The 19,131-nt window shown below is 39.6% G+C and overlaps 3 protein-coding genes across 3 annotated transcripts; 1 reads left to right on the top strand and 2 right to left on the bottom strand.

Moving 5' to 3' along the window:
- Positions 1 to 3,806: 3,806 nt before the first annotated feature.
- Positions 3,807 to 4,949, bottom strand: LOC123774275 (cuticle protein 7-like). The gene is made up of 3 exons (XM_045768427.2): positions 4,925 to 4,949; positions 4,378 to 4,620; positions 3,807 to 4,216 (listed from the first exon to the last, which is right to left on the bottom strand). Exons 1-3 carry the CDS (start codon positions 4,934 to 4,936, stop codon positions 3,881 to 3,883), a joined length of 591 nt encoding a protein of 196 aa, XP_045624383.1. The 5' UTR covers positions 4,937 to 4,949; the 3' UTR covers positions 3,807 to 3,880.
- Positions 4,950 to 8,260: 3,311 nt separating this feature from the next.
- On the bottom strand, positions 8,261 to 9,412 carry LOC123774225 (cuticle protein 7-like). The gene is made up of 3 exons (XM_045768372.2): positions 9,375 to 9,412; positions 8,853 to 9,068; positions 8,261 to 8,691 (listed from the first exon to the last, which is right to left on the bottom strand). The coding sequence occupies exons 1-3, from the start codon at positions 9,384 to 9,386 to the stop codon at positions 8,356 to 8,358; spliced, it is 564 nt and encodes a 187-aa protein (XP_045624328.2). The 5' UTR covers positions 9,387 to 9,412; the 3' UTR covers positions 8,261 to 8,355.
- A 1,529-nt stretch (positions 9,413 to 10,941) lies between these two features.
- Positions 10,942 to 16,807, top strand: LOC123774226 (cuticle protein 19-like). The gene is made up of 3 exons (XM_069308008.1): positions 10,942 to 10,956; positions 16,236 to 16,334; positions 16,498 to 16,807. The coding sequence occupies exons 1-3, from the start codon at positions 10,942 to 10,944 to the stop codon at positions 16,729 to 16,731; spliced, it is 348 nt and encodes a 115-aa protein (XP_069164109.1). The 3' UTR covers positions 16,732 to 16,807.
- Positions 16,808 to 19,131: the final 2,324 nt, after the last annotated feature.

Here is a 19,131-nt window from a genome sequence, read left to right as displayed (position 1 = left end):
ATGATGGTGTGGTGTAGGATGGATAAGATTTAGGTGTGGTGTAGGATGGATAAGATGGAGGTGTGGTGTAGGGTGGGTGAGTTGGAGGAGTGTATGGAGGTCTGTAGCCTGGAGGAGGCTCGGGGCGGGCCAAGGACCCCATCACAAGAGCGGCGACGAACACAACCTGTCAAGAGGTTGTGATGTTATTCGGTGCAAAATATGAGTATTTCTCTCGCCAATTTCATGTCAGTTCAGTAAGATAAAATCTCGTGAGGAGAGATTCTTCTTCCAAGTGTTTAAGTGTCTGCTTTTACTCTCACTTGTCTGTGAACTTCAACAAAACAATGTGTTCTCTACAGAATGCTACAGAGACTGATGAAAACATCACCGTTTTTAGTCATGTTGCTGAAGTGTTTACCTTAGCTGCTTAATGTAACGTTATATATAGGGAAGACGTACACTGTCTTCAAGAAAGATGAGCACTGTACCTGGAGAAACATTCCTGTGGGGGAAGGTGAGTCTGACTGATGCTCTGTGAGGGATGCCACCTGTTTATATACTAGAGACTGACACCCGCGGGCCGTGACGTAACGACCTCCCAAGGGAAGACGAGTCTGAGCCAAGGTTGATTGAGCTGTGTTATGTAAAACTGCCTTCAGGTAAAATTATCAAACATATATTTGAAAAAATTCTTCAGGATTCAATTGAATCCTATGTTGGAATGCTTTTGACCATGTCTTGGTGTTGTGAATCTTATAAATCAAGTGATTTATAAGTTGGAAAGGTTCTGCAGTGTTGACACTAATACTAGACGCCAACGACCTTCCTTACTCCTCTAAGATTCGCATCAACCTGTTTCCAGCTGAGGTGCGGGAAAAACGACGGTTGACATAGGAGCCGACAGCATTTCGCTTCTCCGGAGACTACCTTACCTTACCTTGAGGTTACCTTGAGGTGCTTCCGGGGCTCAGCGTCCCCGCGGCCCGGTCGTTGATCAGGCCTCCTGGTTGCTGGACTGATCAACCAGGCTGTTAGACGCGGCTGCTCGCAGCCTGACGTATGAGTCACAGCCTGGTTGATCAGGTATCCTTTGGAGGTGCTTATCCAGTTCTCTCTTGAACACTGTGAGGGGTCGGCCAGTTATGCCCCTTATGTGTAGTGGAAGCGTATTGAACACTCTCGGGCCTCTTATGTTGATAGAGTTCTCTCTCAGAGTACCTGTTGCACCTCTGCTTTTCAACGGGGGTATTCTGCACATCCTGCCATGCCTCCTGGTCTCATGTGATGTTATTTCTGTGTGCAGGTTTGGGACCAGCCGCTCAATTATTTTCCACGTGTAAATTATTATGTATCTCTCCCGCCTGCGCTCAAGGGAGTACAGATTTAGGCTCTTTATTCGGTCCCAGTAATTTAGATGTTTTACTGAGTGGATTCTAGCAGTAAAGGATCTCTGCACGCTCTCCAGGTCAGCAATTTATCCAGCTTTGAAAGGGGCTGTCATTGTGCAGCAGTACTCAACTCTAGAGAGCACAAGCGTTTTGAAAAGTATCATCATTGGTATAGCATCTCTAGTGTGAAAAGTTCTTGTTATCCAACCTGTCATTTTTCTTGCAGGTGTGATGCTACTTTATTGTGTTCTTTAAAGGTAAGGTCTTCCGACATGAGTACACCCAGATCCTTTACATTGCCTTTTCGTTCTATGTAATTATTTGCCTGAGTTTTGTATGTGGTTTCTGTTTTTATATTTTCAATTTTTCCGTAGCGCATGAGCTGGAACTTATCCTCGTTAAACACCATATTATTTTCTGTAGCCCATAGAAAGACCTGATCTACATCTGATTGGAGGTTTGCCGTGTCCTCTATGTTGCCAACTCTCATGAAAATCCTAGTGTCATCTGCAAAGGATGATACAGTGCTATAGGTTGTGTTCTGGTCTATGTCCGATATGAGGATGAGAAAAAGTACTGGAGCAAGCACAGTACCCTGGAGGACTGAGCTCTTCACGGTTGAAGGGCTGGATTTTATTTTGTTGACTATTACACACTATACCACACTGCAGACGATGAGTCACAATAACGTGGCAAAAGTATTACCACTTCCATGTCTGCTCGTGTCTGAAGTTAGACACAAATACACAAAATTATTAATGATAGTAACAGAGTACATTTCATGTGGATTCCATATCATCTTGGCCTCCGTATGTTTGTTATAGCTGATGAGTTAGCAAAGAATTTGCATTCAATGGAGTTGATTATAACATTAGATTGTCTAGAAGTAATCTGAGAACAATAACACACCAAGAATTTCAACGAATCCTTGTAGATCTGATGAAAACTGAAAGCTTCACTTGTAATTCCATCTATCATACTATTGTGCAAGAAGAGCCACACATCTATGGATCATTCAATAACATATACAGACTCCTAGATGTTACTAATGATCAGCTTACACTCGTCTGTATGTATCACAGGGAATTTGTTTACCTTCTGATGTAGACCTGACCAAATGTAAACTGTGTAAATTAAATTATTCGCACATTCTCCATCATCATGTAATGGAGAGCAAAGAGATACATGAATTTCTAGACAATTCTATAACAAATGTTAAAGAAATGTGTAAATATATAATTCAAAATTATCTACTACCAGAAATTTGAACCAAATCACCCTTTTTTGCAAACTGAAAGTTGTAAATGTCGGTGATTGCAACCTTTCCACTGCTGCCTACTGAATGGGGACGGAGTGCAAGATAAACATGTCATTCATGACTAGTTTACCACATAATTAAGTTGGTTAGCTTAAAAGTTGTATGTACTGGTTGGTTTCGAAGCCACTTTTGTTGTAACTTTAAACTTTTGAAGTTACTGTTAAATTTTGTAACAATTTTATCGACACTGTAACTTGCTTCACTAAATTAATATATTTTGTTTCAGTCACTAAGCCCATGATATAACTCTTTCCATTACAGCCCACAGGATGGGTATGGGGTGCATAATAAATGAACTAAACTAAAAAAAATTCCAACTTCGCTATATATCTCGATATACATATATTCGCATTTATATCTTAACACTTATAATTATTTATTGCTTCTTAAATACATGATAATATATGTATACATACAATTGAATCTATATTAGTTCCTCACAAACTTGTATGATAACTCACAAACCCAATTAATTTAAACATTGCTAACTCTGGCCGTAACAGCCCTCAATAGTACACGTGTATAAATTAGAAAATAGTCACCAAGTGCAAACCCCTGGCAACAACAACTACTTATACACGAGACCAGCCTACCCAGTCCACTTGACACCGCCACGAATATATATCGGCAAGAGAACTAAAACAGTACAGGAAGTTCTGTGTTACTTATCTTGCCTTCACTGTCCTTCTGCCTCTGAGGATACTAAGCTCGGTGTACATGTCTTGTTGACAGGATCTACGTCCAATCAGCATGGAAAGATATTATGCGATAAAGTTTTCATATAAGAATTTTGTAATTGTTAAAGAGCTTCTTTTAATATGTAAGTAATATCTATTTTCTACAATTTATCATACCCATATTTTTTTAAGTAAATTGTATTCAGCTGAAATATATTATAGAATAATGCAACCTTCACTATTACAAGTCTTGTAAACATTTTTTTTGTTACTGTCCTTTAATATTCGGTTTCTCAACGGATTGATGCAGATGTATAAATATGTCGAAACAAATTTGGAAAAAGCATGAATGCTCCTCAAAAGTATTTGTCAGCCTGTGATAATAATAGGACCAAGTGGGTAAATACACGAACTTAAATTCTTGAAATTGTTTAATCCGCCAAAACTATTTGCTGATGCTTTTTAAGTATTATGAATACCAGTACATAAATTTTAGGTTTCATATGTCGACTACTTTAGCCGTAATAAGGAGTTGAAGGGTATGTGGGCTGGGGAGATGGGTACTGAGGGTGAGGTGATGGGTACTGGGGCTGAGGTGATGGGTACTGGGGTTCATATGATGGGTACTGGGGTTGGGTTGTTGGGTGTTGTGCCTGGCCCTCGTAGGTCACCTGGGCCACGTAGCCGGAGTCACCGTCGACAGTGTAGGCCACCTTCTCCAGACGACCGTCGGGAAGCAGCACATAGTAAGATCCCTGGGTGTGGGGGCCGTCACGGGACTCCTGATGACCGAAGTCGTTTCCTGAAACGTCGTCTTTGACGGTATAGTTGAAGTCGTACCGAGCCGGAGCCTGCAATAATAACAATAACATCTGTATACATCATGTATCTCACCTGAGCGGTCTCAGCCAGGCTCATGTGTCACATTAGACAAAGTTTCCTTCCTATTGAGGTGTTTGACGAGGGCTTCAGAGATTCATAAGCAGTTTTCCCGACTGTGGGTTTTACTCACCTCAGAAGTTGGGACGCCGTATGTGGGTGAGGGACGATAGGTGGGGTAAGTTGGAGGTGTGGTGTAGGATGGGTAAGATGATGGTGTGGTGTAGGATGGATAAGATGAAGGCGTGGTGTAGGATGGATAGGATGGAGGTGTGGTGTAGGGTGGGTGAGTTGGAGGAGTGTATGGAGGTCGGTAGCCTGGAGGAGGCTCGGCGCGGGCCAAGGACCCCATCACAAGAGCGGCGACGAACACAACCTGTCAAGAGGTTGTGATGTTACTCGGTGCAAAATATGAGTATTTCTCTCGCCAATTTCATGTTAGTTCAGTAAGATAACATCTCGTGAGGAGAGATTCTTCTTCCAAGTGTTTAAGTGTCTGTTTTTACTCTCACTTGTCTGTGAACTTCAACAAAACAATGTGTTCTTTACGGAATGCTACAGAGACTGATGAAAACATCACCGTTTTTAGTCATGTTGCTGAAGTGTTTACCTTAGCTGCTTAATGTAACGTTATATATAGGGAAGACGTACACTGTCTTCAAGAAAGATGAGCACTGTACCTGGAGAAACATTCCTGTGGGGGAAGGTGAGTCTGACTGATGCTCTGTGAGGGATGCCACCTGTTTATATACTAAAGACTGACACCCCGCGGGCCGTGACGTAACGACCTCCCAAGGGAAGACGAGTCTGAGCCAAGGTTGATTGAGCTGTGTTATGTAAAACTGCCTTCAGGTAAAATTATCAAACATATATTTGAAAAAATTCTTCAGGATTCAATTGAATCCTATGTTGGAATGCTTTTGACCATGTCTTGGTGTTGTGAATCTTATAAATCAAGTGATTTATAAGTTGGAAAGGTTCTGCAGTGTTGACACTAATACTAGACGCCAACGACCTTCCTTACTCCTCTAAGATTCGCATCAACCTGTTTCCAGCTGAGGTGCGGGAAAAACCACGGTTGACATAGGAGTCGACAGCATTTCGCTTCTCCGGAGACTACCTTACCTTGCCTTGAGGTTACCTTGAGGTGCTTCCGGGGCTCAACGTCCCCGCGGCCCGGTCGTTGATCAGGCCTCCTGGTTGCTGGACTGATCAACCAGGCTGTTAGACGCGGCTGCTCGCAGCCTGACGTATGAGTCACAGCCTGGTTCATCAGGTATCCTTTGGAAGTGCTTATCCAGTTCTCTCTTGAACACTGTGAGGGGTCGGCCAGTTATGCCCCTTATGTGTAGTGGAAGCGTATTGAACACTCTCGGCCTCTGATGTTGATAGAGTTCTCTCTCAGAGTACCTGTTGCACCTCTGCTTTTCAACGGGGGTATTCTGCACATCCTGCCATGCCTCCTGGTCTCATGTGATGTTATTTCTGTGTGCAGGTTTGGGACCAGCCGCTCAATTATTTTCCACGTGTAAATTATTATGTATCTCTCCCGCCTGCGCTCAAGGGAGTACAGATTTAGGCTCTTTAGTCGGTCCCAGTAATTTAGATGTTTTACTGAGTGGATTCTAGCAGTAAAGGATCTCTGCACGCTCTCCAGGTCAGCAATTTATCCAGCTTTGAAAGGGGCTGTCATTGTGCAGCAGTACTCCACTCTAGAGAGCACAAGCGTTTTGAAAAGTATTATCATTGGTATAGCATCTCTAGTGTGAAAAGTTCTTGTTATCCAACCTGTCATTTTTCTTGCAGTTGTGACGGCTACTTTATTGTGTTCTTTAAAGGTAAGGTCTTCCGACATGAGTACACCCAGATCCTTTACATTGCCTTTTCGTTCTATATAATGATTTGCCTGAGTTTTGTATGTGGTTTCTGTTTTTATATTTTCAATTTTTCCGTAGCGCATGAGCTGGAACTTATCCTCGTTAAACACCATATTATTTTCTGTAGCCCATAGAAAGACCTGATCTACATCTGATTGGAGGTTTGCCGTGTCCTCTATGTTGCCAACTCTCATGAAAATCCTAGTGTCATCTGCAAAGGACGATACAGTGCTATAGGTTGTGTTCTGGTCTATGTCCGATATGAGGATGAGAAAAAGTACTGGAGCAAGCACAGTACCCTGGAGGACTGAGCTCTTCACGGTTGAAGGGCTGGATTTTATTTTGTTGACTATTACACACTATACCACACTGCAGACGATGAGTCACAATAACGTGGCAAAAGTATTACCACTTCCATGTCTGCTCGTGTCTGAAGTTAGACACAAATACACAAAATTATTAATGATAGTAACAGAGTACATTTCATGTGGATTCCATATCATCTTGGCCTCCGTATGTTTGTTATAGCTGATGAGTTAGCAAAGAATTTGCATTCAATGGAGTTGATTATAACATTAGATTGTCTAGAAGTAATCTGAGAACAATAACACACCAAGAATTTCAACGAATTCTTGTAGATCTGATGAAAACTGAAAGCTTCACTTGTAATTCCATCTATCATACTATTGTGCAAGAAGAGCCACACATCTATGGATCATTCAATAACATATACAGACTCCTAGATGTTACTAATGATCAGCTTACACTCGTCTGTATGTATCACAGGGAATTTGTTTACCTTCTGATGTAGACCTGACCAAATGTAAACTGTGTAAATTAAATTATTCGCACATTCTCCATCATCATGTAATGGAGAGCAAAGAGAGACATGAATTTCTAGACAACTCTTTAACAAATTTCTTTAACAAATGTTAAAGAAATGTGTAAATATATAATTCAAAATTATCTACTACCAGAAATTTGAACCAAATCACCCTTTTATGAAAACTGAAAGTTGTAAATGTCGGTGATTGCAACCTTTCTACTGCTGCCTACTGAATGGGGGACGGAGTGCAAGATAAACATGTCATTCATGACTAGTTTACCACATAATTAAGTTACTTAGCTAAAAAGTTGTATGTACTTGTGGTTGGTTTCGAACCCACTTTTGTTGTAACATTAAGCTTTTGAAGTTACTGTTAAATTTTGTAACAATTTTATCGACACTGTAACTTGCTTCACTAAATTAATATATTTTGTTTCAGTCCCTAAGCCCATGATATAACTCTTTCCATTACAGCCCACAGGTTGGGTATGGGGTGCATAATAAATGAACTAAACTAAGAAAAATACCAACTTCGCTATATATCTCGATATACATATATGCGCATTTATATCTTAACACAAATAATTATTTATTGTTTCTTATAAGTATGATAATATATGTATACGTATAATTGAATCTATATTAGTTTCTCACAAATTTGTATGATAACTCTCTCACAAACCCAATTAATTAAAAAAATGCTAACTCTGGCCGTAACAGCCCTCAATAGTACACGTGTATAAATTCGAAAATAGCCACATAGGGCTAGCCCCTAGCAACAACTACTTATACACGAGACCAGCCTACCCAGTCCACTTGACACCAGCACGAATATATATCGGCAAGAGAACTAAAACAGTACAGGAAGTTCTGTATTACTTATCTTGCCTTCACTGTCCTTCTGCCTCTGAGGATACTAAGCTTGATGTACATGTCTTGTTGACAGGATCTACGTCCAATCAGCATGGAAAGATATTATGCAATAAATTTTTCATAGAAGAATTTTGTAATTGTTAAAGAGCTTCTTTTAATATGTAAGTAATATCTATTTTCTACAATTTATCATACCCATATTTTTTTAAGTAAATTGTATTCAGCTGAAATATATTATAGAATAATGCAACCTTCACTATTACAAGCCTTGTAAAGATTTTTTTGTTACTGTCCTTTAATATTCGGTTTCTCAGCGGATTGATGGAGAGAGATGTATAAATATGTCGAAAAAAATTTGAAAGAAGCATAAATGCTCCTCAAAAGTATTTGTCACCCTGTGATAATATTAGGACCAAGTGGGTACATACACGAACTTTAATTCTTGAAATTGTTTAATCTGCCAAACTATTTGCTGATGCTTTTTAAATATTATGAATACCAGTACATAAATTTTAGGTTTCATATGTCGGCTACTTTAGCCGTAATAAGGAGTCGAAGGGTATGTGGGCTTGGGAGATGGGTACTGAGGATGAGGTGATGGGTACTGGGGCTGAGGTGATGGGTATTGGGGTTCATATGATGGGTACTGGGGTTGGGTTGTTGGGTGTTGTGCCTGGCCCTCGTAGGTCACCTGGGCCACGTAGCCGGAGTCACCGTCGACAGTGTAGGTCACCTTCTCCAGACGACCGTCGGGAAGCAGCACATAGTAAGATCCCTGGGTGTGGGGGCCGTCACGGGACTCCTGATGACCGAAGTCGTTTCCTGAAGCGTCGTCTTTGACGGTATAGTTGAAGTCGTACCGAGCCGGAGCCTGCAATAATAACAATAACATCTGTATACATCATGTATCTCACCTGAGCGGTCTCAGCCAGGCTCATGTGTCACATTAGACAAAGTTTGCTTCCTATTGAGGTGTTTGACGAGGGCTTCAGAGGTACATAAGCAGTTTTCCCGACTGTGGGTTATACTCACCTCAGAAGTTGGGACGCCATATGTGGGTGAGGGACGATAGGTGGGGTAAGTTGGAGGTGTGGTGTAGGATGGATAAGATGAAGGCGTGGTGTAGGATGGATAAGATGGAGGTGTGGTGTAGGGTGGGTGAGTTGGGGGTGTGTATGGAGGTCGGTAGCCTGGAGGAGGCTCGGCGCGGGCCAAGGACCCCATCACAAGAGCGGCGACGAACACAACCTGTCAAGAGGTTGTGATGTTACTCGGTGCAAAATATGAGTATTTCTCTCACAAATTTCATGTCAGTTCTGTAAGATAACATCTCTTAAGGAGAGATTCTTCTTCCAAGTATTTAAGTGTCTGTTTTAACTTTCACTTGTCTGTGAACTTCAAGAAAACAATGTGTTCTTTACGGAATGTTGCAGAGACTAATGAAAACATCACCGTTTTTAGTCATGTTGCTTAAGCGTTTACCTTAGCTGGTTAAGATAACGTTATATATATATGGAAGACGTACACTGTCTTCAAGAAAGATGAGCACTGTACCTGGAGAAACATTCCTGTGGGGGAAGGTGAGTCTGACTGATGCTCTGTGAGGGATGCCACCTGTTTATATACTAGAGACTGACACCCGCGGGCCGTGACGTAACGACCTCCCAAGGGAAGACGAGTCTGAGCCAAGGTTGATTGAGCTGTGTTATGTAAAACTGCCTTCAAGAAAATCATATATAAATGATTATATTAGTATATTTTGGTAGCAGTCTTTCCTGTAGACATATATTATTAAATATGACCGAAAAAGTAAGATTAATAATTTGAATTAATAATCTTTGAATTACCATCAACAGTGAAAAGAAACGTAAGAAAGATAGAGAAAATTCGTGATAGAATTATTAATCTTACTTTTTCGGTCATATTTAATAATAAATGATTATATATATATATATATATATATATATATATATATATATATATATATATATATATATATATATATATATATATATATATATATATATATATATATATATATATTTGGGGTACCACCACTGGTGTAATTGAAGAGACCCACATCGTCAAAGAAGAAAATAAAGAGTGTTCAGAGAAGACTTTGTGGATTCTCACCGAACACTTTAATCTTTTCCTCTCCTACCACCCTTATTATTTTTTTTTATTAATTTTGTTTTATTTAATTTTATTGCATTGCTACAGTTTACAGAGAACACACACTTATATAACAATCAGTGTTCGAAGAACTCGTCCAGCTCTTCGGAGGTCGGGTATGTACCCAAGATACAGCACGCATTTCCCCTCTTAACTGCGACACTGAGGCGGTGGAACATGAAATTGGCCGCTCTTGAGTCTCTAGTTTTCCCAATGAGGTCCTCACCCACCTCCTTTAGGAACTTAAGTGCACATTACCCCAGGCGCCCAGAGTCTCAGAGCCTATCGGCACGACCCTGTAACAACGTTCTAGGTCCCTGTACTTGTTAGTTTTCTGGGTCTCTCTGAAGGTGGCCGCCCCGCCTCCCTTAGCTGTGCTGTAAGGTAGATAGGTATCAGCCAGTGTAGACGCACATCTGTAATCCCATACGACCTGTTTACCTTCCACCAATAGCTGCAGGACGACTCCATCTGGGAGTTTTTGGCTGTTGTCAGGTCTGCACAACTGAGGTTCCCTTTGTGCTGGACACCCAGCTGTAGCCAAACTTCTCTTGATGATGTCATTGACTGCTTCATGTCTGGCAATCTTTCCCTGTGTCTTACGACAGATGAGACCATGGCTGCCGTATTGGTCTGCCCGTGCATGGCCGCAAACACACCGGTGTTCGGTGGAGATAGGGGCGGCAATATATATATATATATATATATATATATATATATATATATATATATATATATATATATATATATATATATATATATATATATATACACACATGTCCCCAAGCCAATTTTCAACCAAAAATTCCTCTTCTCTGAAGGATTCGACCCCAGACAGCCAGGTGTTCCAGGCACCTTAGCGTATCCAGCACTATCCCACTATCCCACTAGGTCATAGTGACTGTACAAAAGGTTGGAAGTCGTGAGACTTTTAACCCAACGGTACCCGATGGTTAATTTTATGGTACAGCTATTTCATCAAATCACCTCGGTGTTGGGGGGCCACGTGCGTATCACAAAAGTAAGGTGCATGGAACCATGGCTGTCTAGGTTCGAAACCTTCAGTGGTGAGGAGTTTTTGGCATATATATATATATATATATATATATATATATATATATATATATATATATATATATATATATATATATATATATATATATATATATCGAGAATCTTCATTCTACTTTGCTCTGATGACGGCGTATTAGCCAAAAACGCGCTAAGCCTTCTCTATTTTTTACATGTGGTTTTTCCGCATATATATATATATATATATATATATATATATATATATATATATATATATATATATATATATATATATATATATATATATTCTTGTAAGATGTGTTTGTTTACAGTTACTGAAGGTGTCTTGGCAATATTTATGTGAGGTCTGGGGTCGTCGGGGGGTTTCACAACTTGTTGACGGTCAGTAATTTGTTTTGTCATTATTTATATCTCTTGAGTCGGTCATATGGGGTGATGTGAAGGCCGGGTGCATGTACGCCAATGTTGTTGTTGTTTTAGATTCACCTTCTCTGAACTAAAAGTTGCATGAAACACGGGCTATGGAGAGTCCGTAGCGGACTTACCTGGCTCAGGATCTGGGCTGTAACTTCTTGGCATGTATGCTACTCTGTTATCATTATTTGATAATATATATATATATATATATATATATATATATATATATATATATATATATATATATATATATATATATATATATATATATATATAGATAAGGGGGTGGTAGGAGAAAAGCACACAGAAACTATATTGGAGGGGACCTACATTCCCTCCAATGCGTTATGTGTGGTTTCCTCCGAGGCTATGGGTCCCCCTTCTTCCAGCCAGAGGTGGTACTCCCTGCCCTTTTGTTAAAATATATATATATATATATATATATATATATATATATATATATATATATATATATATATATATATATAATATATATATATATATATACACTGATCATTGATATGCGGTAAAGCCCCAGATAAATTTGAAGAAAATGTTGAAGGTTTCTGCTAGAATGAGCCTTTATCAGCACCAGACTTAACAGAGCAACAAGGGTGCAAAGAGGAACAAGGAGTACAAGAGGAACAATAACAACATGATGAACAAATAGAACAATAGGAACAAGGAGTACAGTTTCACTCCCAATACCAACACACCAAGGAACAACAGCACCAAGATAAATTAGATAATAGGATCATTAAACAAGGCAGGAATCGCGTGTGAGAGCGGGAACACACGCCGCTGGCTCAGCAAGTGTCAAGTGAATCATTATGGAGAGTCAGTATAAACATGTCCCTGGGCATAGCCCCTGGGTAATGGATATTATAACAATATTTACTATATAAAATAACATATCCTATATATTATATCATATCCTATATATTAAGTAAAAGTGACTCGTGCTTAAACTATTTGTAATATGTTTACTGTAAACTCACTATTATATGAGAGTTTGTTCTTCTCTGCTGTAGTGGGAGCTTTGACCCACCCCTATCACACCCTTAGGTACACACACTCTGCTTATAAGGTAATTATAACCCACAGTGTGTTTTATCTACCTCACACCTACGGCCACCACTGGGTGTAGGTACTACTATGGGGTTGAACCCCATCTAGTGCGCTGATTAATGAATGTTAAATGCACATTCTTGTAAACTTTATGAGATGAGACCACGGAGCAGCGGTTTACAGTTATTGCTAACTTCAGCGGCTTCCCGGCAAGGTGAAGATTAACTGGGCTGGGTGATGTAACGTCAACATACATTCTTTACTTGTATGTAGGTATTTGTTGATACATTATTTTAGTACTGTGTATGAAGGTGGTGTTGAAACCCTCAGGGAGTCAGCTAAGTAATATAAGTACAAAGTACTGGATTATTGGTACAATTTTCTTCCCATTGTTTCCCATTACCTAAGTAATGGTATTGCCTTGCGTCCCCTGTATGCACCGAACACCAGTGTACCTGCAGCTATGCATCGCCTGACCAATACGCCAGCCATGGTTTCATCTGTCATAAGTCAGAAGGAACGATTGCTAGACACTAAGCAGTCAACGACTGCTTAGTGTCTAGCATTGGCTTTAACACCAGTGTTAAAGCCACCATTCCTTTCCGAGACTATTACATTTAGCAAAGGTAGTTTTCCCCCCACTCTCAGTCTCGTAAGTAAACCTTAGCACTGAACTTCGTTCGAATGCATCCTTAAGTCAGAGCAAGTGCTCAGGTACCAGCAGGAATATGAAGTCTACATATTTACAGTATACAGTTGCCTTAAGGTTCATGTCAACAAGGACTTTCTGCTCGACGGTCCCTATATACAAAATAAATAGAACACCAAGGGTGGACCCCATATCAACGCAGTCTACCTGCTTATATAAGCGTCCATCAGGGCTTAGGAAGGGTGCGCCCATCAGGAACCAGGAAGGGTGCCTCTTTGGTACCCTAGATAGAACCCTTGGTAGATACCAAGATATTTGGTACCCTTGGTAGAACATATACGGCACGCATAGAAGCAATAAAGCACCTAAATTATTGGGATCGTCTCAAAGCCCTCCAAATGTACTCACTAGAAAGAAGACGAGAGAGATATCAAATAATATACACCTGGAAGATACTGGAGGGCCAAGTACCAAATCTACACAGTAAAATAACAACGTACTGGAGTGAACGACATGGAAGAAAATGTAGAATAGAACCAATGAAGAGCAGAGGTGCCATAGGCACAATCAGAGAACACTGTATAAACATCAGAGGTCCGCGGTTGTTCAACGTCCTCCCAGCAAGCATAAGAAATATTGCCGGAACAACCGTGGACATTTTCAAGAGGAAACTAGATTTATTCCTCCAAGGAGTGCCGAACCAACCGGGCTGTGGTGGGTATGTGGGCCTGCGGGCCGCTCCAAGCAACAGCCTGGTGGACCAAACTCTCACAAGTCGAGCCTGGCCTCGGGCCGGGCTTGGGGAGTAGAAGAACTCCCAGAACCCCATCAACCAGGTACATGCTGAGAGTAGCTTTCTGAGTGTGTTTTCTGGGATGTCAAGGGGAATACAAGATAGATCCCAATAATTTCTCCATCATCATTACTCGTTGTACAACTCTGTTTGCCTAACAAGCCGAGTTTTCCCGAAATTATATATTTTTACATATTAAAAAAAATCTTATGGAATTATAAAGTTTTCAAATATATATGATTTGTATTTTTTGTATTCATTTGAATTAAAACTTAACTCAGATTAATTCAATTAACCTAATGAATTAATTAACATAACCTACCTAACATAGCTGTCACTAATTCATGTTCTTAATATGATTTAATAATATTAATTGGAATAAACCAATTTGAAAAGAAATATTTCAAAATGACGAAAATGTTTGTTAGGAAAAGAGGGCCTAACATACTAGGCCAAGTAATACGGTTCTGATATATATATATATATATATATATATATATATATATATATATATATATATATATATATATATATATATATATATATATATATATATATCAGAACCGCATACCTTACCAATCGTTAATCATCCTTACCACAAGCTCCTTTTCCCTTGAAAGGCTGTGACGTCATGGCTTGTGGGGTGTCATCCTCCAGTATATATAAGGTGGTCGCATCCCTCACAGAGCATCAGTCACACTCGTCTTCCACACACACAATGTCTCCTCTCAAGGTACAGTAGAAAACTCAACAGCAAAATATCCATATGTAACGCTTATTTGTTTGGACAATTTGAGGTCACAAATAACTCTGTGCTCATCACACTCAGAATTATGTCAAACACAACAATCTAATTATTATTGTAACTGGGCTGGTATATATTCACAAATTATCAGACGCTTGTAATATTCGTTATTGTGAGTTGTTTAAAAATGTATATATCTCTCGGTCTGGTTCTGTTTTGTTGATGTTTTTAATTTGCTCGCTTCCTGTATTCCTTAATTAAATCTATCAATCACGAGGCCTACCTCAACTCTCAGATTTTGTATTCATTAAAAGTCATCACCCTGTTCATCTCTAAGGTATAATGAAGATATTACAGCATCACGTTATCTTCAAGTCAATCTTTACCCTCATGTGGTGTTTCTATGCAGAGTTCTCAGCATGTTACACAATTATATATGTGCAATATACATTTATGAATGATAGTAAGTGTAAACATATATATTATTAAGAAATATATTGGGAGATTAGTAAATGAGTTATAAAATAATATTATCTCGGACAGTTGTTAGTCAAAGTGGCAAATCATGAACTAAGGAGAGTTTACTTAGATGCTTTGGTTATATGTATCTAGTTATTCAACAATGTCTTGTTAGCACGTAAACTCGTGCTAAAAGACACGTTAAAACTAGAGGGTGACAAGATTTAATATGACTTATGGATTGGGTAACTTCTAAGTCAGCTAACAGGGGTCATAAGTCATCTACCCTTGTTCCCACTTATGTGTAAAATTCGTAGCGTGAAACTTACGACGAGCTATGGGAAGAGAGAGCTCTAAGTCTGTTAAAATGAGTTACCTTCAGATGGTTTCCGGGCTTAGCGTCCCCGCGGCCCAGTCCTTGACCAGGCCTCCCTGATCTGGACTCCCTGGAGTCAGATGTTATATTCTCCTGAATGCACCAAAGTAAACATAATATTTTCAGTTGTGGCACAGCACGTATCATTCCTCAACAAGCACGTCCTCCTAAAATTTCGCAACGTCAAGAAAACGGTCAATTTAAAGTGTCCTCTCCTAACCTGTCAGAGAACCCAAAACAGAAAACGAGACAGAACGTCACTTTTTCGAGCTGCTTCCATTTTCTTTTAGGATAATTGTTGGCCTTATGTAACGCATACGAGCGAAAAGCGACGTTCCTTGTAGGACAGGTTGCCTCAACAATTTACTCCCTAACAGCCATAAGAGGCAAATAACATCTCGTGGGGCAACAGCACAGGTAACAATGTCATTAAGATAGCGTAAGTGAGGCAAAAGTGAAGCCTGTGGCTGAATAAGGGTCAAGTGAAACATTATGAAGATGAAAGTGACTTAAATACTACCATCACCACACCGCCGTGGATAATGTTTATTTTTCCAACAAAAAATAACATTAAGGACCCCCACCTCCAGCTTAAACATTGGTATGTATTAAATGTTAAATATACTTTGTGATTAAAATATTTGTATTGCTGTAACAACAAAATTACAAATTGTTCTTGACAGGTTGTTTTGGTAGCGGCTCTTGTGGTGGTTGCCTTGGCCCGCCCTCAGGTTCCTCCCCGTAACTATCCACAACCCATCTACGGCGTCCCTTCTACTGAGGTGAGTATAACCCACAGTGGGTAAGGCTGCCCACATGTCTCTGTGACAATGGTCAAAACAAACAAGTGATCAATACCAACATAACGTTATCATGTGTGACACATGAGCCTGGCTGAGACCGTTCTGGTGAGACACGTGATGTATACTGATGTTATTATTACAGGCTCCTGCTCGGTACTCCTTCAGCTGGAAAGTGAAGGACGACGCTTCCGGCAACGACTTCGGCCAAGACGAGACCCGTGATGGTCCCAACACCCAGGGCTCCTACTATGTGCTGCTTCCCGACGGTCGTCTGGAGAAGGTGACCTACACTGTCAACGGCGACTCCGGCTACGTGGCCCAGGTGACCTACGAGGGCCAGGTCCAGCACACCACACCCCAGCCCTACTATTTCTAAACTTCTCCTCCTCTACTTCCAAGTCATCACCTACAGGTTGAACTCGTATATATTAGTCTTAAAAGGTAATAGGAAGAACAATTAGAAATATTACAAAAAAAATGAGAAATAATAAAAAACTATAGAAAAATTTTAGTATTTATTTCCCTGCATAACAGTTCCAATCTGTAATAGTTGGGACCGGCTATACGAATGTGAAACACATTGAAGCACAGATGACCGCAGTTACAAGCATAACTGTGTATGCAATGCCGTTTGTATCAGGCATAGGAACTTTAAGGATCTTATCTTGAGATGATTTCGGGGCTTTAGTGTCCCCACGGCCATGTCCTCGACCAGGCCTCCAACCCCAGGAAGCAGCCCGTGACAGCTGACTAACACCCAGGTACCTATTTTACTGCTAGGTAACAAGGGCATAGGGTGAAAGAAACTCTGCCCATTGTTTCTCGCCGGCGCCTGGGATCGAACCCAGGACCACAGGATCACAAGTCCAGCATGCTGTCCGCTCGGCCGACCGGCTCCCTTTTAGCTTAGGGTGAAAAAGTTTAGGATGCTAAACTTTTGAATCAAGAAGGAAAATGGTATTAAGAGTTAATGTATAAAGTCTGCAGCCATCACATACTGCAACACAATCAACAAAAATTAAGGGAATTCAACACCAAATCGTTTTCTAAAATAAACTTTGTAAATATATTGTAATACGTATCTGTCGCCTTCAACTCACTGACATCACCACTCTCACTTCAACTCTTAATAAGCTCGAAATAATGGATATAAATTGGTTACGTTTAGATTCCGGAAAGACCTGGGAAACATTGGTTAAGAATTAGGTGGTTTATTTATGGATCATAATACTCTCTAAAATGTTCCTTAGGGAGTATCCTTCATGTTACAGCGAAGCAAACCTTGAAGAAGTCTTTCTGGGACGTCCAGATTAATGTTTCTGTGATGGTGTGTCATCTCTGCTTCCCCCTAGGAAACACAATCAATACCTTCTCACCTAGACTGGGCTACACCCAACAATTAATTTATTACCTAAATTTGTTGGCGTGCTTCCTTTAAAGTAACGATCTCAGCAATGGTTTCTTTGCTTAGCTGCTTGGTCCTTACTTTGTCTTGTCCTTACTCTCATGGTGGGTAGAGTAAATAGTTCCGTGATTTGGGTGTTCATGGTAGGTCGCTCTATTCTTATGTGAATTGCCTCAAGAATTTGTAATCTTCTTGAATCTTGGGTTTTGTCTATTATGCAAGTATTCTTGTTCAACATTTCTCTTGTTAGATCACGGAACTATTTACTCTACCCACCATGAGAGTAAGGACAAGACAAGAACATATCGATGCCAACACAGAAGACAATGTCCAACGTAACAGGCCAATTACACTGGATTAATCTTTGTGTTTAGATAGGAGATGCCTCGTATGGGCCAATAAGCCTTCTGCAGCCCCTATGTTTATCCCTTATGTATCCCCCCATGTTTTCCACCGTCATTGTATTATCACCTGACCTAATGCGGGTATAAAATCAACTAGTATTGTAAGATTGTTCACTTGAGAATGAACCATGGAGGTTCGAAACGTCGTGCAAATTATACAAATAAGTGTAATACACTCTATAGTAAATCACTTCTTTTCTTCACCTTAAAAGTACGAAAATGAGTTTTGGAGAACTCCTATTCCAATTAAGCCCTGATGCTAAGAAAATAGTTAGAGGGATAGAAGCCCTAAACCAGAAAATAATAAATACAGAATATGCGGTCATATTCAATGAAACATGTTTGAAAGAAAACCTGCTGCCAGTATACACCAATATATATATATATATATATATATATATATATATATATATATATATATATATATATATATATATATATATATATATATATATGTCGTACCTAGTAGCCAGAACGCACTTCTCAGCCTACTATGCAAGGCCCAATTTGCCTAATAAGCCAAGTTTTCATGAATTAATTGTTTTTCGACAACCTAACCTACCTAACCTAACCTAACTTTTTCGGCTACCTAACCTAACCTAATCTATAAAGATAGGTTAGGTTAGATTAGGTAGGGTTGGTTAGGTTCGGTCATATGTCTACGTTAATTTTAACTCCAATAACAAAAAATTGACCTCATACATAATGAAATGAGTAGCTTTATCATTCCATATGAAAAGAATTAGAGAAAATATATTAATTCAGGAAAACTTGGCTTATTAGGCAAATCGGGCCTTGCATAGTATATATATATATATATATATATATATATATATATATATATATATATATATATATATATATATATATATATGTCGTACCTAGTAGCCAGAACGCACTTCTCAGCCTACTATGCAAGGCCCGATTTGCCTATTAAGCCAAGTTTTCCTGAATTAATATATTTTCT

Source organism: Procambarus clarkii, chromosome 61 (assembly GCF_040958095.1).
Source record: "Procambarus clarkii isolate CNS0578487 chromosome 61, FALCON_Pclarkii_2.0, whole genome shotgun sequence".
NCBI lineage: Eukaryota > Metazoa > Arthropoda > Malacostraca > Decapoda > Cambaridae > Procambarus > Procambarus clarkii.
Note: the sequence above shows the minus strand (reverse complement) of the source record. Positions and strands in the feature narration are given on the sequence as shown.

Coding starts and splice junctions, on each gene's coding strand:
- LOC123774226 (XM_069308008.1), top strand. Junction 16,335..16,497: donor ACGGCGTCCCTTCTACTGAG/GTGAGTATAACC, acceptor TTATTATTACAG/GCTCCTGCTCGGTACTCCTT.
- LOC123774275 (XM_045768427.2), bottom strand. Junction 4,217..4,377: donor ACGGCGTCCCAACTTCTGAG/GTGAGTAAAACC, acceptor TTATTATTGCAG/GCTCCGGCTCGGTACGACTT.
- LOC123774225 (XM_045768372.2), bottom strand. Junction 8,692..8,852: donor ATGGCGTCCCAACTTCTGAG/GTGAGTATAACC, acceptor TTATTATTGCAG/GCTCCGGCTCGGTACGACTT.